At 33.6% G+C, this 26491-nt stretch overlaps 1 protein-coding gene across 2 annotated transcripts in view; it reads right to left on the reverse strand.

Moving 5' to 3' along the window:
- The window catches only part of LOC106721645 (uncharacterized protein PB18E9.04c), a 181813-nt gene that overhangs the window by 52235 nt on the left and 103087 nt on the right, over nt 1-26491 (reverse strand). For both annotated transcript variants that reach the window (XM_014516650.2, XM_045681944.1), the window contains exon 3: nt 5669-5870. In XM_014516650.2, the coding sequence (XP_014372136.2) occupies nt 5669-5870 (202 nt within the window). The remainder of the gene's footprint in view (nt 1-5668; nt 5871-26491) is intronic.

The raw sequence follows: 26491 nt of genomic DNA on the forward strand, positions 1-26491 counted from the left end.
CTGAAAAAAAGTGTCTTTTTATGGTACCAGAAAAATAAGCGAGCGTCGGTGGCTCAGGTATTAAGCACTTGACTTGCAATTTGCAGGTCCTGGGTTCGAAACCCGCGATGTACTAATGTTTTTTACGAGTTTCGATTTACATATGTACATTTATCCGACGTTCTTACGGTAAAGGAAAACATCGTGATGCAACCTGCACATATTTGAGAAGAAATTCAAAGACATGTGTGAAGTCAACAAACCAGCACTGGGCCAGCTTTGTTGACTATGGCCTTGTCACCCCTAAGTTGGAATAGGTTCCGAGCCCCTCAGTGGGGTCGTATAGTGAGCTGATGATGATGAAAAATAATATTAATTACTTCATGGTGTTTGATTTCTTTTTTATAAATTTTGTACGTAATTCTAAGATTTTGGAAGTATACGCGACCCGTTGACCAGAACTATTGACCTAATAAAAGATATGTAATAAAGAACTACTTGATTGATTTAGCTTATCGCACGTGTAAGATGATTTCGTCTTCAAAATGTTAAAAAAAGCAAAATGAAAAAAAGAAGAGACGTTAAAGAAGAAACGAAAAGTTTATAAGAATTTTATTGAATAAATCAAGTAGATATTGAAGATTAACGTAAGATGGAAACACTCGCTTAAAGCTTTGCAGGCAGAGGGCAGGTTGCGCTGAAAGCACTTTAGGGAGTCGCACGGGAATTATATCGAATCATCGTTTAAGAGATTTCCTCCCGGCGCCCGGTCTATTTGTTGTAAATACTAGTTTGCGTTTTAAACCCACTTCAAAGCAGGGTTTATGATTGTTGGTAACAGACTTATCCAAGACATAAAATTGTATTTTACGTAAAACCTTGTACGGTTTTGTATAGCTTTTGCAGATATTGGGGTTTTATAAGGTATGAGTATAGTTTGTTTAGAGACGAATAATATTAATGTTATTGGTGAATAAAATATATGTTTTCCTCTATTTTATCCTCTAATACATCATTTTATTTTTGACTACTTTCTATTTTTTTTTGGGGTTATAAATATAGATATTCTAAATGTATTGCTTTGTCAATTTCGCACGTGTTGTATTAGTAAGCACGTTTCTCGTACAAAGGAAATATGATCGGAGTCTGACAGGGCTGTCACATGTCAGGAATATCTGACATGATCCCGCACTGCCACGGAGATTGGGTGCACGGTGACTTCAAACGTCACTGCTGACGTCACAGATTTTTACCGTTGCCAATATATCAAATTAAGTCAATCGTAAATCGTTTTTTTTTCAAGCTGGAATTCAAAGGTAATCCAAACTGGAAACCTTTGCAATGGATACGAATTCTAGGAAGTGGTAATCTCTAGTACTAGGAAATTTGATACACGAATGTTCTCATTTCCAATTTGGGAACAGCAATGTTTTCCAATTAGCGAATTCTTTGTATTTAGCAATATGAAAGATTACATAAGCAATTATTAAGCGAATAATGGGATTTCCAAGAAACAATCTTACTAATATTATAAAATAGCTTTTACCCGCGACTCCGTCCGCGAGGAATAAAAATAGAAAACGGGGTAAAAATTATCCTATGTCTGTTTCCTGGTTCAAAGCTACCTGCCCACCAATTTTCAGTCAAATCGATTCAGCCGTTCTTGAGTTATAAATCGTGTAACTAACACGACTTTCTTTTATATATATATAGATGGGAATGTCTGGATGTATGTATGGATGGATGTTTGGTAGAAGATATCTTCAGATCGGCTGCATGGATCTCACTGAAATTTGGCATAGATGTAGAACATAGCCAGGAAGAACATATAGGACATAGAAACATAGAACATATATACTAATTAAGTTTTTTTTTTTAAATACCGCGCGGACACAGTCGCGAACGACTAGCTGTCTGTAGGTTTATATATCCGAGAAATCCGCTTATTTATCTTTAATAGCACTGAATGTACTTGATTGGTAAAAAAATATTTAGGGAATAATTGTTAGTAGTATTGTCCTCTATAATTATAGTTCTTTAGGTAGCCGATGGCGGTTGTTGTGTTGTATCCGTGCGGCATCAGGTAACGATATATTGTACCTTTTATTAACAAAGTTTCATGAGGGTTCGTGTTTGTCGTAAAATTTAATAGAAGCCTCGTGCGAATTTACGTGGGTCCAATTATAATGTTTGTTTTCGCTAATCTTGTAAAAGATTCTTAATTTTGGCGAAAATTGTACGTAGAAATCTTAAAAAGTGTTACATTTTCAAGTTCAAAGATGTATGAAATACGACATTAAAATATTTAAAAACTAGCTGTCGCCCGTCACTCCGTCCGCTCGAAAAAAAAACATAACTATTAGCCTGTGTAATCTTCTAGACATTTAGCCGTTCCGGAGATTCCTTATAACAAACATCCATCCATCCATCTAAAATTTTGCATTTGTTATCAGTGTGATAGTGCCATGATGAACTAAAATGTATATATGTAATATTGTAAATGTAATTAGTTGAAATTCTAATTATTAGCTACATAATGATGGTACATGATTTTACAATTAACGTTAGATTAAATTTATACAATCGTTATTACTTAGCGCAATAATACCAGGTAATTGAAGGAAAACTATATCATTTCTTATTATAGAAGACCGTATACAACATTCTTTATTCAATAACGAGAGGGAACAATACATTTGCATCCGTGACTTTTCTTACAAAAATGTTTTATTGCTATATGGAGTATGTAACATAATCGTCAATTTATATTCCATTGTAGGAATTTTATTTATATTTCCAGCCGTCGTCGGTCGGTCGGACTCGCGCCGGGAAACAATCTGCAAGAGTGTCAATTCATCTTACCAAATGCCTATTTCCTTGATGTATCCGTTTGAAACATAAAGTATTGTAATACTTTTAATATACATAAGTATATTACATATAATGTTTCTGAGTAAGTTTAGTTTTCTACGTTACATGAATTTCAAAATCTTTTTCCACCTTTTCATAATTTGTAAATATCTATATATATATAACTATAACTATAACTAGTTGTTATATCTATAACTAGTTATCGCCCGTGATTTCGTTCGCGCGGAATTAAAAAAAACTTAATAAGTAGCCTATGTGTTCTTCCAGACTATCTTCTACACCGGTGTCAAATTTCATCAAAAAAAAAATTAACGTCTTTTCTTCAGTTTACTGCCAAACTTAGAATCATTTAAAGGTAACCTATACAGTCACTTAGTGTAGATTTCGTCTGCTATGCACTAAAGATCTTAGTGACTATTGGACAACTATTAGTACTCTTTCAGAGTGCCGGCGGGCGCGGGTACTAGCGCGGGCGCGCGTAATTCAAAATGTATGCAGACACCATTTGCGTTCACAGTGCTCACGCGAGCTGCGCGTCTTCATGAGGCGGGCGCGGACGCGGATGCGGGTGGCGCGCGAGTTTCTAATGGCTCAGTCCGCCCGTATCGTTCACAGTGATATAGCGTCTGTTAGGCGACTACGCGTGTGATTCTAAACCATTTTGATTCACCCGCCGAAGCGTCGTCTCGTGTATTCAAAGAATTTATCGGGATACGTCCGTAAATCAGCGTATAATACATAAAATTCTCCAAACTTTTCTCTTCCTTTATTTAAATCGTGTGTGCCAAACTTCATATATTGAAATTTCCATTTCAAGTATGAATTTTCCATTAATAAAAACAAATCTTCATAAGACATGGCTTCTAAATACGTAGCAAAGTTTGAGAACGACCTATCACATGTGCAATGACACTCGTAGCTCGATCGCCACTGTGAATACGCAGACGCCAAGACCCGAGCGCCCGCGCCCGCCGCCGCACCCGCTAGTGCAGTCTGAAGAGTACCTTAGTGTGGTAGGCATTAACATTTATTTTCTATCAACTATGTATACTGAGTTGTATATTCTATTAATTTGTGTATACAATACAGTATATAATACTGTAGAGTATACAATAGAGTCTATTAAATATTGTGATTTTTTTTATCCTTTCTGATATGAAAATTTTCTATACTAAATAACAAATTTATAATTGGAATGCACAACAGTCGGATCGTTTCAATTTGTGTCCGATGGCAAGGAATATTTCATTTATCCGTCAAGGTCTTGTTCAATTAGGGACCTCAGCGCGCTCGTTTGCATGACTTAGCAATTTTAATGTGAACTGAGGCGAATTAAATTATTGAAAATTTGGAAAGTCATAAATGTCGATTCTAATATGATTTTTTAAATTAATTGAACTATGTTTATATACTAATTACGAGTATACATTTCTAGAGGCAACTTTCTTTTTTCTTTCAAGTTTTTTAATGTCTTTAATTAAAAAAATAAAAAAGGCAGTGACTACTTCACTTAATAATTTTACTCACTAATTTTAAAAGTGGATTAAGTTAATTTGAACAAGTTTTTTTTCTATAACAACGCTTCAGTGGAATTATTTTTAATATTCATAATCCCTGGTGGAACATTGACGGAGGAACAAAAGAAAGCTGCGTTCTTGAATAAATCAACAGAGATAGACAGCCTTGGCCTAATTTTAGATGCTTTCGACAGTTCTAGCGTTTCTTCTTTTATAAATTTATCAGTTTTTGCAATAATTAAATTATAACATAAAAGAACAATGTTATCTTAGATAGAATAATTTATATAATAAAAGTTAATCAGGTAATAAACTTTTAAGGGTAATGTAGACATTACTCAGTCCAATTTTATAAAACTTTTTACAAAATAAAAACCTTCTTCGTGCCATAACTGTAAAAAAATATATTTGAAAGACGCTCAACAATTTCCCTAACATAATAGACAACGACAATGTGTTACTGACTATGTATGTCCGGTAAGCTGCAACGATGCTCTGAGCCAGTTCGGAATGCAAAATTTCATATTTGAATTTCAAAATACGAGATGCTCCGAGAGAGCGTGAGGAGGTATTGAAGGGAGGGGTACGAGGAGCAAGCGAGTCGTTGAATACACCTCACGACACTTCCCCTGGTGGTCCAGTGAAACAAGTCGAACGTAGCAGCGACATCTGAATGCCAATTTTGTTGACGTCGGTTTTATGCTGTTGTAAGTTATACCCGCAGGGATGCAGTGTGATTAATACAGTCCCCTGGAGACGGCTCGGGTCGCATAAATCTCTAGTTAGAGAGCTCCATTCCGTACCGCTAACTCGATCCGGTCCCGTGATAATCCATGACCACGTCTCCGTTCAACTCCTTCAATTACAATCTGTATAGAATGAATGCGGTGACTCGTCTATGTACCAGGTATTCTGTTTGTGTCCAGTACTTTAGATGTTATTTCATAAACTTATTATGTATCTATATATAACCAAGTCTAGTCAAATTTTCAATGTGATTATGAAATTGAACAGACTTGTTATAGAAGAACAATATTTAAAGTTGTCAAAAATGAGACCCTCTTCACGTATCTACTTTTGATTGATGAGGCCGTTGTCAATTTTGTGTCCTGAGCAAACGATGAAAAAAATTTTAAGGGACTCATCATATTGGTACCAAACTTAGATTTGGGGTTCGGAGTACATACAGTAGATGGTATTTACACTTTGATATTATTACATGGATTTAAAGAAGAACAAAGTGCTAGTAAGTCTTGCAAACTTACTCATGTTAAAGTGTGTTTACTGTGTTCGAAACTTACCGATATCAGTGGCGGCGTGGAGTAGATCGGCAAGGAGCTCTGGCTGGTGGCAGATGGCGAGGCGGTCGTGGTGTGCTGCGGCCAGGTCGGGCGGGGCCTCGCGCAGCTGCAACGCCACCGCGCCCTCGCCGCCCACCGCCGCGCTGTACATCACCACCGCGCGCGGCGAGAACCGCGTCAGCGGCAGCCGCGTACTCGCCACCTAATAGTACAAACAAGATTCATAATAACAACACCACTAATACACAATACATTTATTACATTAATAAAATCTAATCTAATTTTAAACATTAAATTTCTATATAAAACTTCTATAATAAGTGAAATATCAAAATTAAGTTTATGCTGCGGTACTAAGAGGAATTTCTTGAAAAGATTAAATGGTACCGTTTCCAAAACGACGAAGAAACAAAAGAGATGCACAAGTAGAAATGGTAATCAGTCTTAGATCTGACATTCATGTGCATACTTCTTTCTGCCTCTATTATAAAAATGTGTCAATGCTTGGCTAAGATTATCAGGATATTTTGCTACATCTTAACGTATCAAGCGTAAACTTAAATGAGCTTGATCTTAGCCAGCAAGTGTTTTATCTCTTTAGCTTTCGAATATTAAGTATTTAAATGTAAACGGCTGCAACGTCACTGCAAGAAAGTGAGTCGAAGACTTTACGAGTTGGAACACGTCTACTGACTTCTTGGTCTTCAAAATATACGAAACAAAATTCATAACTTGATATAACTATTGTTGGCCCTATTGTTCGAAATTCGATAAAATTACTTAATGCACTTATTCTCCACACTCACTTTAACTTGTCAAATTTCATATTAATCTGTTCGCCCAATTATCTTTATAAAAAGGTATAAAGTTTCAGCTTCATGCATTGGTGCGGTGTCCTACTGTGACATTTACGTTTTATAATAACACTAGCTTTTATCTGCGACTCCGTCCGCGCGGAATTATTAATAATAATAATTAGTAGCCTATTTGTTCTTCCAGATTGTGTTCTTCATCTATACCAAATCTCATCGAGATCCATGAACATCCATCCATCCATCTAAACATTTACAACATTTATAGTAAGATATTTCAATTCAGCGTAACTTAATATTTGTCCTTAATATTTTACAATGTAAGTATTATTTAACTTTCATTTTAATTATCATGCCTTAAATTTTCTGAAAATTTGAACTTTATTAAATTTAGTCTGTTTGTTTGATGCCAGTATTTTATAGACATCTCAAATATCTCAAGTATATTTTCGTTTAATGCTTTTTAATTTATTTATGATTCCTCTCTAACATTAATTAAAAGCAAGATAATGAGTAGGCTAATTATTTATGGGTAGGCAAAGAAAACTTTCAAACCTGTAATATTGGAGTAGAGTTCTAAGTTTAAAATCAAATTGTTGAAGTATCTTAGATTTTTTTTATAACAAAAATGTAAAGACATATTGTAATAACATAATGTTACTATTATTCGAGTCATAAGTAACTTTCGTTTCATTATCAGACGTTTATATTCTCCCATAATCCTGGCAGTTTGTGAATTCCTTCCTCGTGGTATATGGTCGAAATCTTCTTCTAAATCAGCCACATTTTACAGATATGTAGTTCATGTATTGCCAGGAAAGTGGGGAGAAGGTGATAATTGATGTTTTCTTTTTAATATTATAAGGTGGCAAACCAACAAGCGGCCACTTGAATTCGCCGAAGTAGCGAAGGGACCATTGCCCATGGACATCTGCAATTGCAAATATTCATGAGCAGCATTTGTAATTTTAAATTGCAGAAACTGTAATTTTAAAAATAAACATCTGATTAAGAAATGGAAGTTACTTATGACTCGAATTAAGTAATTGCTACTTAGTTAAAATTACTCCTAATCTGACGTTAGAGTAATTCGATAATATCTTGCGAGACGCTTTTTTAGTTACTTGAATCATTCATCATGTAAAGTCTGTCATGCCATTACCAGGCGCTCATAGCTTCGTAGTAGAGTAAATAAATATAGTTTGTGTTGAGTAATTATCAGGCGTATTGTCAGCGGGCTCGTGTAACGATGCTGTAGATTATAATACGATTAAAGGCGAACCGCCCTCGCTCTCTCGCCTTCGGTAATTAAATATCGCTCCGGTATATCAAAAACGAGGCAACACAATACGGTCGGTTTATACCGTTTTGTTAATACCTTGTTTGGTGTTTTATATGTGGGTTGGTTGAAATCTCGCTTTTTTATAATTGGACTACCGAAAAGATAAAATTTCTAACAACGATACTCCATTTAGGTCATTATTAAAGCATTAGTAAGGCTTATATAAAGTATTTTAACAGCTTGAGTGCCTATCTATTTTTTGATAAAATAATTTCTTAAGCTCACTCAAAATAGAAAATTGCTTAGTAAAAATTAAATTTTAAACAAAAAGGTCTGAACTAAAAGAATTAGGTAATGGATTAAACACAACTTTTCGGCCAACGTTAATTTTATATGCCCCTTAAGCTGTAAAGTGACTTTCGACTTTCTAGATCTCCCAAAGCGTCGCACTTCACACGTATTTTCATTGTGACTTAGATCAAAGCTATATGAAATGAATAGTACAATCTCAATGTTAACAATGACGAAATCGAAAATATATCATATCATATCAACAGGAGACAATTTTATGGTCAATTTAAGTAATAACTGTTTGGGAGAAGAGATATAAGCCTTTATCTACCTTTACGAGGTATTTATGCAACATCACACAATATATTAGAACAATAACTACTTGACTGACGACTACAACTATATATACAACTATATATAATAAGCAAAGGCGGTGTGCAAGAACCGAGCCAGAATCGTGTGATCTCCGCCTATCCCTCTGAGACACAGACGTGAATTTTGACTAATATCATATTTTTCTCGTATAATATATTCAGTGATACAATTTGAATACATTTACTAGACAAATTAATTAAGGCAAGGTCAGCCAATTATCTTGAAAATAGAACTAAACGCTTCATCTTAAGCCGAGGATAAGCGGTGTGGTGTTGAGTAAAGAGCGGTAATTAAGGGCTTCCAACGTAAGCCCGAGGGCGCAGGTATAGCCGCGTTGATTACATCGACGCAATCCCTCGATGACCGTTCACAAATTACATGTGTCGTCTTCTTGTACTAATTGTTCTGCTTGTATCGTGGAATACAGAAATATTTAATATATTAAGTTAATATAATCTTCACACATTGTTAAGATTATATTAGTATGATATAATGTAAGTGTAGATAATTGTTTTTAGTAGTGTGTGAAAAACATTTTCCATCCATTTTATTATCTTTGTCAAACTCGATTAACTTAATTGAATTTTACTAAATTATTATACTAATAACAAATAATCAAGGCTTTATTTTTTATTTTAACTTTGTGCCTAAACTCTAAATTAAGGAAAGCAGCGAGTAAAGCTTATTATTATAATATAAAATAAATAAAAATTACATACAAGGGGCTAAAAGACGCAGTGTTCTGAATAACGGAAGATGTTCACCGTAAGGTAGTGATAGCAATCATTTATCCTTTAATTTGTATTAGCTGTCGCCCGCAACTCCGTCTGCGCGCAATTACAGAATAAACTTAATAATAAGTAGCCTATGTGTTCTTACAGTCTATGTTCTACAACTGTGCCAAATTTCATAAAGATCTGTTGGGCCATTCCGGAGATACCTTCAAACATCCATCCATCCATCTAAACATTCGCACTTATAATATAAGTATGACTGACTCAATAAATTATGAGACTCATATATTTACTACTAATGTCTTTCATCGTAACATTTACGGTTTTATTTATAAGCAGGTAATATTCGTGTTCGGTTAGTGATGATATTACAAATAATGTTATATCTTTCTAATGATTAATAGCTTTCAATGATTATTATATAGAACTAGGCAATATGTCTGTTGGAATATAAGAGTGTGTTTACCTCAGGGATAAATATCTTTTGATATACGATAAAAGAATATATCACAATTCAGATGTTGACAGAGTAAAGACAGAGACATAGTATAGTAGTATGTTTACGAAAACAAATCTACCAATGAGAATTTGGAAGTAAGAGAACAAAAATAATGTATAAAATAGGCAGAATATTGAATCCCATATTTTAAGAGTGAAGGTTTGAATGACATGATTAGATTTACGTAGTATTTATTTGACTATATATTTAGCGACTTCGTTTCTTTATTTTTATTGAAAAAAAAAACATTGTTTTAAACAAAGTGGAATCTTTTTTGTTTCCTAGTTGTTTTTAATTTCACACAGGATCCGAAGATGTCGAGGACAGAGCGAAGTGGAAGAAACTGATTAGGAAAGCCTAACCTACCACCATGTGGGATACGAGTTACGCAGAGGGAGACACAGAGAGTCACTTTTGTTTTGGATTAAGTGTCATAAAAATTAAGTTTACAGCCTTTTATTTTTAATCAATGGTTTTGTCATATGCGATAGGTTTTCACGCGAATTGATTTTTGGTTGTGCCGGTGTACTATTGTATGAAATATTGAAATAAAAAAGGTATGTAGAGGCATGACGATCCTTTGTTTTATTTGTTGAATGCGTTTTCAATTGTATAAAGGGAAAAATATATCTGTTTTAACATAGATTTATAAATATTGATTCGGTTTGTTAAAAAAAGGTGTACAAGTAAAATGAAACCGCATGATAAGAACTGCGTAGCAAATCAGACATAACATAAAAAGACATAACGTTGCTAAAAATATAAAGATGTGTTTCTTTTATTGCGTTATAGAGTTAGAGTTAGGTTCGAAGAAAAATCTAGAAATAATCTACTGCAATTTGGATTCGTTAGCTATTCGCATCTCAAATCCGTGACATATTTTAGTAGAGTGCTCCAACTAAAAATAAAAACAAAACATTACATCGTATAGATTAATTATTAGTAGTGTTTGCTGCATTCGACAGTTGATAATTTATGTGAGTTCTTATCACAAGCAAGACGGACATGAATGCAAAATGCGCGTGACGATCACTTTCGACCCATCACTATGGACTCTATTAAATCCAAGATAGAGATGCAATTACAATGATAAGCTTTGACATGTATCTTAGTTATAATAATATTTTGCTGTGTCCGAGCCGTCGCGCGCTAAACACCCGCGACACATTGGCTTAGTTGGAATTGTACCAAGCCTCTGATCCGTAGACGAATGCCGCGCCAACATCAGTATTTAAACATACTGTATGTACAATACATTGCACATTAACAATTGATTGTTCCTGTGTTCCTATATCTTAAGTTAATAAAGGATATCAACGTCACACAAACAGTGATACACCGAAGACAAATAAACTATACTTTGGAAAAAAACACTATGTTCAAATGAAAAAAAGCACTGTCGAGTACATTAAAGAGTAAGAGAACAGCACCATAATAGGCAGGAAACTCTGTTTAATACTGAAGTATGCAGTAGAGTCAATAAATGCAATAATTACCTCCCTTAACCTACATTTTATTAACAACTCATAGTAAAATCGATGTAGTGGTAAAAGGAAAATATCTTGTAATTAATAATTAAAGTTGTTAAAGCGTTCCATGTTGTAATTACAGCGATACTGGCGTATATTGTAAGCTCGTTGTGTATTGGCAATTAGCGTTCAATATAAAGTAATAATACGTTAATGAATATTATGTTATTCATGCGAGTCTAGTAAAATTATTAGGTCGAATGTTCATAACGATAGTCGAGTAGTATCGAGTGATTAACAATGCCAATCTATCTATATATATAAAAGAAAGTAGTGTTTGTTACACTATTTATAACTCAAGAACGGCTGAATCGATTTGACTGATAATTGGTGGGCAGGTAGCTTAGAACCAGGAAACGGACATAGGATAATTTTTACCACATTTTCTATTTTTTATTTCGCGCGGACGGATTCGCGGGTAAAAGCTAGTTTCCTATAAATTTATTGAATATCAATTTGTTTGTATATTAGAATTTTATTCCTTCCCTTGATATACTTTATGATATGTAACTTAAACGTCCAAATACAAGTGTGTTATAATTTGTAAAGGTATCTTGAAAATTGGTTAAATTAAAACGATCTCTTATTTTTATACATTCTCAAAACTTTTGAATTATTTTCGGAAAATACGTTCCTAATGCGTTTATGCGACAAACAGTTTACAGTTTTTCTCATATTATTGATATCAAATAAAAGTGCATCACATAAAACATTCTTCAAAATCTCTATTTCAGCTTTTTGTAAACATGAGGTAAAGTTTTTTTTTTTTCGAAAACAAATGTAATTTTCACGTTTATGTAGTAGTGTTAGCACGTTAGTACAAGGTTAGAGCGACTGAGCCACCTCTAGCGGTCTCTAGCGGCTGATTACGGCCGCAATTATCCCCCGCCGGCCGATGTATAAACGAGGCCGGACGGGAATTTTGATACGTGCTCATTTATCGCAACCCGCTGTTCAACCTTACTTATGTAGAGCAACGCTAAATAACAAGAGTTAATTATTACAAAACGTGAGTCCACTTTTTGTTGATTGCGCAAAGACATTTTGTTACACTTTTTTTGATTAGTACTTTAAAATACTGGTGGGCTACGTAAAATATTAAAAGTATCCATGTTGCTTGTATCTGTATGTAATCTGATGAGTACAATTTAGAAGGTTTAAATTTAACCTGTTTCTTTGCCATTTTCATCTTATCTATTCAATAATCTAATACATATATATAAAAGAAAGTCGTGTTAGTTACACTATTTATAACTCAAGAACGGCTGAATCGATTTGACTGAAAATTGGTGGGCAGGTAGCTTAGAACCAGGAAACGGACATAGGATAATTTTTACCCCGTTTTCTATTTTTTATTTCGCGCGGACGGAGTCGCGGGTAAAAGCTAGTTTATTAATAAAAATCTTATATAATATTTATTTTTTGTCCGTTTAACATTAAATCGATAGTTAGTTGTTAAACTTATAAGAATTTTCCAACAAGCGCGTGATGATCAGTTTCGATACTATTGGTTTTTAGACGTTAATGATTTTTTATCGTAGGATAAGTATGCATAGTGTAAGTCCGAGAAAACGTCCTGGACAATCATGCGCGCGCGTGACCGACATGCTAATGCCACTGACAACCGACCATTCGCCGCCATCTCTTATTATTCTGATAGATTCCAATTTATACGTAATTTAATTTCTTAAGAAAATACACTGAGAGTTTTCTTTTCGTTTTCTTTATTCTTTTGTTGTAGGTGTGTTTATAGACGAATGTTAGTAGTAGAGTTAATCGCGGTAGTTCCAGCCAAACTTATACAGACTAAAGAGGCGTGCCAGATTCACGGAAAATGGAATTGCCTTCTGCGTTCCGGACTGGATCTATGAGTGTTGTAAAGTACTCGAAACTCATATAAACATGGAATTAAAATTTTACAATCTGGAAATCTGGTAATTTGTGCATGAGTAAATGTATAAAATTTATTTACTCGTAATAGTATTTTTATAACGAGAACAAAGCATCACGTGCGGTGGATCGATGTTGGTGATTACAGAGTGAGCGGGGAGAGGCGAGGAGCAGGCGGGGCGCGGGGATAATCCGCGTCCTCTCGTGTCCCGTTAAATTCACATTTCCTGCAAATTTCACGCACAACGTTCCCGGGACTTCGACAGCCGTAATTATCTCGCTATACAATATTCATATATTCATTACAACTACTTATAAATATGAATAAATAAACTACAACGCTATATAATCTCAGTGGACTAGATTGTTCTATTATATGTTAGTAATAAGCCGGTCAAAATCTTAAAAATGTACGCAATTTGAAGTAACGTTTTCTTTTCAGTTCTATAATTATAGTCTTTAACAGTTTTAGTTCAGTAGGAGATAAGAAAATGAAATGAGAATGAGGTGTGTTTTGCAGAGCTTTATTCATAGGACAATTCACAGAAAACATCTGATGATAATATGTCTGTCATGTTTTAGTCGTTTCTACCTTAATCAATAAATATATATGTCATACAAATATAACAAAAAAACTCCCCGAAATATACAAAAGTAGAGTTGTATAACACGCACTCCTCCGTTAGTCCATCGCATGAGATGAATTTGTGAGGGTGGGGGTCATTCATCTACGTTACCTCAAGGCACGATATTAGAGCATCGCGTGATTAAGTCTACGTATTGTTCGCAAATGGTTCACGTCACTAACAAAACGTGCGCTATTCTTAAATGTTTTTGTACTAGTTTTTCCCTTGATGCTCTCGGTTTATCGTAATATTATATTAATCTATGTGTGGGTTATTTACCCTCGCTTACCAGAATTGTTAATAATTTACTTAGTAACTTCAATGAAGGTAATTACCGTGGGTTTCTGAGACCGAAATTATTGAAAAAACGGACACTTTGGTCTCAGAAACCCACGGTTAGGTTAGGTAAGGTAAAATTAAAGTTCACAAATCAATAAGGAAAAAAATCTAAACTAGAGTTAAATTATGTGTGGGCAAGTATTACTTTTTTAAGAAAAAAAAACAGATCGTTTTTAATCACTTAGGAAAATTATTTTAAAAAGACATTCAGCAATTGAGTTCTTTCCTGAGCCCATTTGACAGTTACAAAAAGGGCGGGAAGCATAAATTCTACAAACTTCGCTCGCGACGTAAAATTTACGCGAGTTTGTTTATGGGCAGTAAAAATTGAATGCAGCATTGCTTGACGTACGTGATGAGTTGTATCGTACATGTAGTAATAACGGCAAAAATAAAAGTAAAACGTTCTTTACGATACTAAAATGTATTCATGAATGAAGTGTTTAAGGTTTCACTTTAGAAATAAACTCGTGTTTTTGTAAAGGTCGTAAAGAAAAACGGCTAAATTTAATACTTAAAATTGATGTATGTATTTTAAATCTCTATGAAATCTGCATGTAATTTTAGTTGTTAATCTATCTATATATATAAAAGAAAGTCGTGTTAGTTACACTATTTATAACTCAAGAACGGCTGAACCGATTTGGCTGAAAATTGATGGGGAGGTAGCTTAGAACTAGGAGACGGACATAGGATACTTTTTATCCCGTTTCCTTTTTTTTTTAAATTCCGCGGGAACGAAGTCGCGGGTAAAAGCTAGTTAAGAATAATTGAAATATATAAATGTATTTTATATGCATATAACGATATCAGATTGTTTTAAATACCGTGGCGGTATATTTTGTATGCGCTTTGTTTGGACTTGGTCATTGTTTCGTGTGTTCGGTTAACATCACACAGAGTACCGCAATCGCCCCTCCTCGTTTTCACGTAAAACAAAATAAGGCGGGCAACAAACTGTTTTTACATCGCTATATCATAATATTCTTAGTACTATAAAGTAATGAGTCGAATTGACATTTCCTTGTCCATTACTATTCCATTATTTAATACGGATACGGCATGTTGCCGAATTAACAAATTATCATTTACACCTTCTTCTAAAAGTATATTTTTATTATATCTAATGGAGGTTCCAGTTTTGAAACTATGAGTACTACTTATAAAATTTATGTTTCTGACTTTAAAAGGTTTATTATAAGTTGTCTTTTTAAATTCTGATAATATTCTTTGCTTTAAATCTCTATTTCAAGAGAAACGACGCGATATTCTATTGTTTCTCATTATTTTAACAATGTCCGTATACGATGGGCCTATTTTAATATCCGGTAACAAGGTATTCAGTGAGGCATTGGCTGTCGAACGCATCGTACTATTTTGTTGAAAGTCTGTCAGTAAATTGTGTATTCTAGGTATGCACGGCCTGTGGTACACATTGTCCGATACCGACGAATTTTATGGATTATATAACAAAAGCAAAAATTCGGGGATTTTATGTTAATAAATATAACTTTCGTACAGCGGAAGGTATATTATTAAAGCATGATTTTATTTTGTTATATTAGATATAACAATATTTATATTAATATTTCTGTATGTATAATTATAAAAGCTAATTTAAACGTTTAAGATACTTTGTATTTGTAAAATTAATAGGTCTATATTATTATTTTTTTCAAAAGCAAGTGACCAGTAATTTTATTTTAAAATTATTTTTTAAAAGGTTCTTATCTTAGCAGAGCGATTTTCCTTCCGTCTACAGCTTTAAACAACTCTCCATATTTAGTAGACAAAAGCGTATGGTTCCGTCCACTCGAAATTCGCAGTCATAAAATAAACTAAAAAAACAAAATCACCAGTGCAGCAGCAATATATGTGATTACGTTTTCCAGTAAAAAGCTCGTGCAGCGAACAGTGGGGAAGCAAAACTTATATCTGATTAATTGAAGATTACATCGATTTTGTATTACCGAAAAGAGACTTCATTTGTTCGAATTTCGTGTATGTGCTATATTATTTTACTATTTGTTAATAATGCAAATTAAAAAACACGTTTTTAATTTAAAAAGCATTGATCCAGAGTCCAGGAAAGAATACGAATTGACTTTTCATACAGAACAGACTTTTCATAGTTTAAAATCTGTCACGTCTTTAAGGTGTAGCCTCGTAGCCTCGTAGCTTGTAGACGGTTACAATGGAACTGAGAAACTTTCGTACGAATCCGCATACATAAAAACAAGCTTACCCTACAACGTTACCCTTCAGTAAAAGGTCAATAATATAACAATCACATACACAATAAGGGATAGACAGAGATTACTACCAAAATTTATACTAATTTTTAATTTTTCAAGTTAAATTTGTGCATTCGGCTTACTTAAATAACATAATTTTATAGTAAATATGTTTTGTAATTTGTATCTTTTCATTCAGAACGGATTCTATTAATATTTCATTAACATTAGCGTTATTAACAGTTGAGTGGTCGTTTGTTCCAGCTTTCATAACTAATTAATAATTATACAATAGATAATGAGGTTGTTGTGTTGCTTTGTAAACGGCATATTAGGTTTCTAATACACGTAAAACGATATTTCCTTATGAGCATCGGTGGCAATCTTAAGGTCCTGGCTTCAAATCTCGCCATATGCCAATGTGTTTTTTTATTTACATATATAGATTTTTCCGACGTTTATACGGTGAAGAAATACGTCGAAATGCAACCTGCAGATATCTGCGAAGAAAGTCAAAGACGTATATGAAGTCAACCGACCTGGACTGGGCCAGCTTATGGCAGGGCAGATTATGGCCTAGTCACTCCTAACTAAGGGTAGGCTTCGAGCCCCTTAGTGGGGACCTATAGTGAGCTGATAATGATGACATTTCCTTGCTATTATAGTTTATTTACCAACCCGCACTTGGCCAGCGTGGTTGACTATGGCCTAGACACCCCTTACTTGGGGTAGGCTCCGAGCCCCTCGGTGGGGACGTATAGTGAGCTGATGATGATGATGATGATAGTTTATTTATTCAAAACTTGTTAACAAATATATATAAATGCTTAAAAAATTAAGCACTTATAAAAAACTCCTATTAAATAAAGCATAAGTTAATAGTACAAGCTTTTGTATTGTTTTAATTGTTTTTAATGTTATGCACGTAATGGATCAAACATAAAGCAACGAATGCCTTTGAATTATATAATACTGCCATCGCTTATCTGGTAACTGTCCGAGTATTAATTTACTAGCGTATTACCACTAATTATGTTCATTTGAGTTGAAACTATACAATGAGCTTCGATTTCCACGTATAATGCAAATAATTTTATGACTGTGCACTTTTATGAGTGCTTTTGTAATGGTAGATTATAAAATTAATATATTCGAATTTGACCATAATATATCACTCGCAATGTTTTTCAGATCTCTTAACTTCGTGCCAGTCGCTGTGCAGTATACAGTTTTAGGTGTGTTAGGGCGTAGCGGGATGCGCGAAGAGGCTACTGCTCAGCACAACGGTAACTTTGGGCCGCCAAGATATTTGCGACCCAAGGTTACCGTCGAAAAATCGCCAAAAAACTATATCATAAGTAAAATTGCATTTTAAGGCCACTGGCTTAGTGGGCAGTTAGTTGACTAAAACAACTATTTTTTTTTAAATAAAGCTTATTTACTTTGATCAATAACTGATAAAGTCATTATAATTCTTGTGTAAATTACACATACGCGACTTAGACTTAAATATGTCTGACCGTATTTATTTTTTAAATTTATGTATACGTCCTCACATTACATATTTGGCAGTATTTTTATTCTTTAATAACGAGTCTGTCACAAACATACATACGACTGTTTCAATATTACTTTTTGAGAATAGAAATATTACGAAAGTATCCATTTTGAAAAATTACACAATCACATTTTCCTTTTTGTCGCAACTATTGATAAATTTGAACGTAATACAACTCGATGTAGAAATGGAATAACCTGAAACGATACAAAGTATTTGATAAATCGTACCTCATATTCCAATATTGATACTTCAACAAAACGTTTAGGCGTTGAGAACGAATAGCGATTGCCAGTTATTTGTCGCTTTCTTGAAAGAAACTGACGTAAAAACAATATATATATATATATTGATGATGTAATCCCGGCCGATATCGGCCACGGCGACTGTCTTCAACTCCGGTTTTGACGTTGATGTGCTCGCATGTGGCTTATGTATATACTCGTATATTATATCAAATGCAAAACGATTCATAGGTACATGCGAAATAAAAGCCGATAAAGGCAATACAACTGCAAATTCAAATGCTGCACGAATATCAAAAATACTGGCCATTAATGCTGCAGGTACGCCATAAAAAATATATATGCCCTTTATTATTTATGAATGACGTGCTATAAAGAGAATAATTTTCGCCGGCGCCGTGCAAAGGAACATAAAGCGCTGTAAGCGCTACCAACTTCCGTCCGAAGCGGCTCTACCGACCGATTAATTGAAGCTTACTGTATTGATTTTGTATTATCGTAAGCCGATCGAACTTACCTATATTAGACAGCTCCAGATGTTGCTTATTTATTCAAATCGTTCTATACATTCGGCGGGGGCTTAGTGTCTCTCTATGCATAGTTTATGCTACCTCCCCGTTACTGTGAGCCGTAATCCATTTTTCCATTATTCGTACGGTTTTTGCTTCTAGCAAAATAGAAGTCAACGTTAGGGTACGGTTGGTATAATAACGAACTTGACGTATTATTTACTTCGTATCATTTACTTGTTGTTACGTTAACAAATACATATCCAAATAAATATTTCAATCCAGTTATTTGTTTTGTGTTTATATAAATTAATCTATTATTTGTATATAGGCTTACTGATTTTGTAATTATAACTTATGTATTTTAAATCTATTTTCATACAATGTTTACAATTATTGCATTTCATTTTTGGTGCATTAAATTTGCGAACCGACAAACTTTAAGGTAAGCAAAAGAATAGATTTCTGTACAATTTCACAAGTTTTGCCTTGTCATTGTCTTCCTAAAATACCGTCCTCAATTCTGGTCACGAATTCGCAAAATATTTTCGCTTGTTAACAAAATCTTTCGTATTATTTTTTCACAAATAATGGTAATCAGTTAGTACTGAATGCATCTAGTACTAAATTTTATTAATAATTTTGGAAGTACATACTACTTATATCTAATTGAAACATATCCCCATAGACCAAAATATTTGCATATAGCTTGTTGATGCAATAATATGTAGAGGAGAAATTTTCTTTATTTGCATTGTTCTTATTTCCATACGTGGAAAGAGCAGGTTAATGAATCGTGGAACCGTCAGCGCCGGGGCGCCGCGCCGTGGTGTAATCCTCCAATTATACAAAATTAATTTCATTGCTGTCTTCGCCGAATAAAAAAAAAACATTACGTGTTTCCAAAGCGACACCGGCGCTTTAAAACGCTTTATAGCCCGCTCCGCTCGGACACGGGTAATGGTTCTAAATTTATTGGGTTAAATGGCGCGTGCGAGCGGGAATTCGGTCTAAATTGTTCGCTTGTCTAATTTTTGTGGATTTGATGCTTCATTTCACTGGCTGAATATCCAAAGGCCTGAGGGGCGAGACAACATTTTGATACAAAGTCTCGCCGGCAGCCGCCTGGAAATGGAAAAGTTATGAACTCCTTTTCCTGATAAAACAGCTCCTATTTAAGGAAAGATTATACATTTTAAGTTCCATATAATTATTTAATGGTATATAAAGGCTTGTTTTATTAAAAGTATAAAAGATTCTTGAGTAAAATAAAATAGCCCACCTAGAGCAAACCTCAATGGACCATAAGAAAGAATGTAAGAAAAATAACGGGCGGTAGACATTAAATCAGAGTAGGTTCGAGACTGGAGCACAATAACTCAGGAGAATGCCGCCATAACTGTCGCGAGCACTGTTCCGATGATTCACGCTTCGTAATGTCATGTTTTTCTCCCGAAAATACCTACCACTAAGAATTTCTGTTTATGTGAATACATTGTAACCGTCGGACTCAGACGCCGATCTTTTATTTCGGTTTTATTGATATTACTCTTAATAGATGCAATCAATTCGGAGCCGCAATAGTCCTTTCGTCCTCTGTCGTCTTGGCGCCGCTCCAAGCGTAAGCATCGCACAATCGGATTTCGCCCCTTGCATATCTATTGTGGCACACTTTTGAAATTACGTGGCACAAATACAGAGCTTACAATTTGTTTATTTTGTTATTGTGTTTATTCCAAAAATTGTTTTTGTATCCAATTAATACTATCTTTAATCGGCAAATAGGTACACCTTTCTTCTTCTTGGACGCAGCTTAACTGCAAAATTCTACAATGAGTCTCTACATTTTCTACGTATTTTTAACACGTTCATTGATTGATTGATTTTGAAATCTTTTCTAACACATTTTTTTATCTCTACCTTCGAATTTCTTACTACATTTCGTATTTTGAAATTGACAACTGGCAATTTGAAAGTCAAACCAAACATTTTGGTGCGTATCCTCTTGAGTTGGTCGCAGTAAATCTGGACTGGGAATTGAATCGAATGGCTCTCAGATGACCTGCCGGTGATAATATTCAATTTACGACTCTCACTAGTTGTAGGAATAGCTCGCTTGTTTTGAATATAAAACCATGTTTGACATTTAGACAATGTTCTGTGATGGTATGAATTTTTAGTCTATCTATAGATTGTGTTATTAATCTTCGATTTTAAGTTAAATTTATTATCTTCTAAATCTTTTTCTTCTTATAGTTTACGATTCATTATCAAGTTATAGAAGAATTTTACTTCCATATTGTAGTGTTTGTGTCTATGGAATAGATACAATTCACTGTCTCATGTACCACACTGGAAGGCACAGCTGTCTCTGGGTAGTTGAGTGACGAACGCGGTACGAAGCGGACGTGCGCCTGCGCTCCAGTGTGGTAGTGGTGAGCCAGTGTCTGTCCTTAATCATCTTTAGGGACCCTATGGTCCTACAAATGGCGACGAGGTGAAAAAAAAAAGAACACAAAATAGGAAATTGGTAACTATGTCCGTATTTTGCGCCCTAAGTAATAAAATACTTGTGTGTAAATTAAAACATTGCAATCAAGATATTTAATTTTGTGCCTCAAAGTGGAGTACAATTATTATAGATTTCATAATAGAAGAAAGATGACAATATGATACGGGGAACATTAGTTTACAGTCTTATCCGATTTTATAAGTTGTATACGTGTAAAATAGTAATGATGATTTATTGCAAGCATGCGATATCACTTCCGCCGTCGTTATCTATTTATTATGATGAGTAGGAATATTTGTCTATTAAAGTTTAGTTCACAAAAATTTTAATTGTCAATAATATTTACAAATTATTACAGCTAACTGTAAAAAAAATTAATTGTAAAAAAAGCGATTGAAATTATTGTAAATTATTATACCTTCGAGTACTTACAATATCAATCTTCATAAGTGTAAGGAACGTCAATAAAAGGCGGGGTCAACGGGTGGCCTGATTTATTTGTAAAGATGTTTTAAATCTGTTATATTAATCTACCCACTATTTGGTCATCAAATATTCTTTGTAACGAGACACATCAAATGCTACAATAAGTATCAACTGACATATTTATTTTGTTCAGAAATAATTATATTTCTGGCAAAGGTATTTGTGAATCTTCTTCAACGAACCGTTCTAGGATCTAAAACAGTGTCATACGAAATATGGGTCTATTATCTATTAACTGCAACTAAGTATTTCACGTAAAATGACAGGTACAGGCCGTATTTTGAAAATCGGCTATCATTTTAACTAAAACTAGCTTTTACCCGCGACTTTGTCCGCGCGGAATAAAAAGATAGAAAACGGGGTAAAAATAATCCTATGTCCGTTTCCTGGTTCTGAGCTGCCTGCCCACCAATTTTCAGTCAAATCGATTCGGCCGTTCTTGAGTTATAAATAGTGTAACTAATACGACTTTCATTTATATATATAGATAATACAGATATGTAGTGCTCTGGATTTCCATTAAATTGGAGATATATCTTCGTCTATTTTGGATATCCATTAAATTGGATATATGAATGCGTAAATAGGTAAACCTAACAAGGTACCTTCGGAGTATTGAAAAGTATACATTTATAATTTGGGTTTCTAGTAAATTAGAGATACTCTAAACTATTTTATTACATTGTACAAAATGAAATTCATTAGATTGAATTTAATGTGTCTCGGACTTCTTTTAAATAAGAAGTATTAGTAAAAACAAAAGAACTTTCATTAAATTGAAGGTATTTTAGATTTAAATCGAACATTTTCAGTAGGATGCAGCTGATATTGCAACGACTGCTAAAAAGAGAGGTACATTATTACAATAGCGAAGATAATTTGTTTGTTTACAACAAAAAAGTATACGCTAAAACGAGAAAAAATAAAGAAAGAGATAGAATAATTGTGTTAGTGTAATTATGATTTTTGCGAATATTGAAAGATTGTTTTAAAATAAATCGAAGGTCGTTGAAAATAAGTCAAAACATATTCTTACTAATTGACTATAACGATTTTATAGGTGATAAGAAAGATAGAAGACATCACCCGCAATCGGTTGTTTTCGTTATGTCGTGGTCGTGTGACGTACACTCTGTACACTGAGAGCAATTTAACTTTATTTAACATATAACATTAGATCCGACGATATATCATAAGATGCTAGAAGTTATCGATGGCATCTCAGTTGTATAGTTTGATGCGTTGAGATGTATCACTGGATTGGTTATATAGTTTATTTATCAATGTTACAATAAGTTCCCTCTGATGTTAAGAAGTTTTATTGATAAACCTATGTTAATAAATAAAAAAGTAGTTAATACTAAAGTCTGTTCGTGGGTCCTTAGCAAAAAATATATATATTACCAAATTATACGTAAAATTAAATGTTCAATTGTGGGAGCATGAGCAAATGAATATCCGGGTGCAAATAGTAACAGATACATGTAAATACTGCACAAAAGTTTTGATTATTTTCTTTTGAATATTACCAGGTCTCACAGTTTAATAGAAAATTTGTGTTGTCTAAATTTAGTTAACTCTCTAATTCCGTGACGTCGGAATGTCGAAAAAAAAATGACTGAAAAGGTAATTTGTCCATCATTGTCAGTGTAGTATACAAGTGTGTGTAACTAGTGCACGCTGTCATGTGTATTGTACAGGCAGTAGTACATCGGCCCAATCGTCTAAGTTTTATTTGAATTTAAAATATAACTAAACTATAGATAGGTTTAGCGTTCGTCCGTGATTTCGTAAGCGCGGAAAAAAATATAGCCTAGGTTCTATTGATAGTCTCGACAAAATCGGTCCATGCGATTCGGAGATTATTCATATGGCCATTTGCCTGATTGTCCCTTATAATATAAACAAAAATTAACTTTAACTGTCAACTTTAACTTGCGTTAAATTTTTAGTAATTAAAGGCTTTAACGATTAACGAAGTTACATTTTTATTTAACGAATTAAAGATTAACGAAGTTAACTTTTGCTTAACTGTGCCCACCTGTGACCAGGACCATAACAGGTTCACAAATTATTAACATCCTGAAGGAACTCTTTAGTCGACTGGGCTATCCAAATTCAATCACTACAGATTGTAAATGAGCTAGCAGTTTGTAAATGAAGAGTTTAAAACTTTTTGTGAAGATTGCAACATTAAACTTTTAGTACTGTTCCATATTGGCCGCAAATGAATGGGGAAGTCGAGCTTCAAAATAGGGATATCTTAAAGTACCTTAGAATAAGTGTAAGCGAAAAAAGAGACACGAATATAAAAGAAACATTATATTAGTATTTTATGATGTATAACTCTACTCCTCACTCAGTAACAGGAAAGACCCCTTCAGAACTTTTCTTTAAACGAAAGAATAGGGATAAGATTCGATGCTACATGATATTATTATTATTCGGGTTAGTTTCGACATACAAAATTTTTCAATCATTTAATTCAATACTTAATTTTGAAATTAAGCTTGAGTGTTGTTGATACGCCGGCTTGATAATACATCATGGCGTCGGCCGGAACGCTGAGTGATTAGTGAATTGATACATACTTAAACCAATGATCTTATGACTTATGATAACATTGATACTTAGTAAAGCAACAACTGCAATTTTTTTTAAAAAAAAAAAGGGAAATGGATTAGCTAAGTGTGCATTTGAATAATGCATAATTATCGTGATTAAATAGTAAATACTTTATTGGCATAGCCGTTTGGTTTATATGAAATTTATGCATAATAATGCATATTATTATGCAAAATAATGAAAAAAATTTAGATTTCAACTTAATTTAAGGTTAATCTATATAGTTTTCTTCGTACTATTCATGGCGATCATAGTATATCTTCGAGGGCGAGTTCATTGCAGCCACTGATAGTGACAATGACTCACACTTTTGTTGTTTTGTTTTGTATTTTCTGTACTACAAAATATATCTAAATTATACGTAAAATGTTTGTTAGCAACAAGACCTACCGTTCTCCTATATCAGTTGTTAATTATTGCAGATATCCATTAAGTTGGTTGTACAGTCACATGCACGGAAATGTAAACATTGTTCTTGTTATGGACGACATGACTTCTGATGGCGTTGTTCGATGAGTACATCATTTAATCAGATTATGTAAATTTCTTTTAATTTAATTAATTTTTATGACTACCATTAGGTTTAGGTTTAAAGATCTTTATTTGTCAAAAAAAAAAAAAAAAAAAAAGACAATGCTTCACTTACAATGAAAAAAAAAAGGAGTAGATATGTTCGGAACCGTACCGCCGTGCGTAAACAACTTCTGTAAATCCGTGCTCGTAATTTTATTTAAAAAAAAATATAGTTATGAGTAATTGCATTTATTTAAAGTAATAGTTATAGTTTTTCTGTGCGTTGTAAGGAAGGTGTAAGTTTAAAGCGTTTGCTATAAACAAATGTTTTGTGAAGTTTTTAAATGTTATTAAACTATGCTGAACAATTATTGATATACCCGAAAAATAAATATGTATATCATACAGGCTTGCGGGTTAATACGTAATATAGATACAGAATACAGGATGAATATAAAGCAAAATAAACCTTAACACAACTATAGAAGAGAATCTAACTTGACAGAAATGACAAAGTTATATATGTAGAAAATATTGAGAGATTATTACAGTTCAGCGATGATATATGATTTAAGTTTATTAATATTGTTACAATTCTTTATCTCGTCTGACAGTTGTTAAACATTTGAACGCCTTCGAACGAAATAGTTTTATTCCATAGATAGTTCGCGGAGTAATAGATTTAATTTGTGTTTGTTACGTCAGTTATGTTTGTTATCTCTTTTTTCGAGTTTAATGTTAGACTTAATGTTTTTATTTGTTATGTTCATTGTGAGAGTACAAGTCCTAAATTTAAACATTTGAGTGACATTAAGTAATTTTGTTTGTTATAAAGTTCATTAGTTGGAGTTCGGTAATCAAAAAATTAAATTGGAAACACTTAGATTACTATTAAATTGGAAACAGTTAGATTACCATTAAATTGGAAACACTTAGATTACCATTAAATTGGAAACACTTAGATTACCATTAAATTGGAAACACTTAGATTACCATTAAATTGGAAACACTTAGATTACCATTAAATTGGAAACACTTAGATTACCATTTAATTGGAAACAGTTAGGTTACCATTAAATTGGAAACAGTTAGGTTACCATCAAATTGGAAACAGTTAGGTTACCATCAAATTGGAAACACTTAGGTTACCATTAAATTGGAAACACTTCGGTTACCATTAAATTGGAAACACTTCGGTTACCATTAAATTGGAAACACTTCGGTTACCATTAAATTGGAAACACTTCGGTTACCATTAAATTGGAAACACTTCGGTTACCATTAAATTGGAAACACTTCGGTTACCATTAAATTGGAAACACTTCGGTTACCATTAAATTGGAAACACTTCGGTTACCATTAAATTGGAAACACTTCGGTTACCATTAAATTGGAAACACTTAGGTTACCATTAAATTGGAAACACTTCGGTTACCATTAAATTGGAACACTTCTATTGCTGACTACAGAGAATTCCATTCAATTGGAATTGAGGTTGCCCCAAAGGACTCGAAATTTATGTTAAAGAATTAGATAGGACAAACAAACTTGCAAGTACAAGTACCTCTACGCCTCATGTAGTCGGAAAAACTACATGTCACGGTAAGGAATGAAGAAACTGGACAAATACTAAGAATGAACGTTACACATCTAAAAAGAGTGGAAGGGGAATGGAAATGTAATGGAAATTTAAATGAAGATACATCAAACATTAATGAATGAAACAATCTGGTTGGAAATTATTAATTTATAATTACAGTAAAA

Source organism: Papilio machaon, chromosome 17 (genome assembly GCF_912999745.1).
Source record: "Papilio machaon chromosome 17, ilPapMach1.1, whole genome shotgun sequence".
Taxonomy (NCBI): domain Eukaryota; kingdom Metazoa; phylum Arthropoda; class Insecta; order Lepidoptera; family Papilionidae; genus Papilio; species Papilio machaon.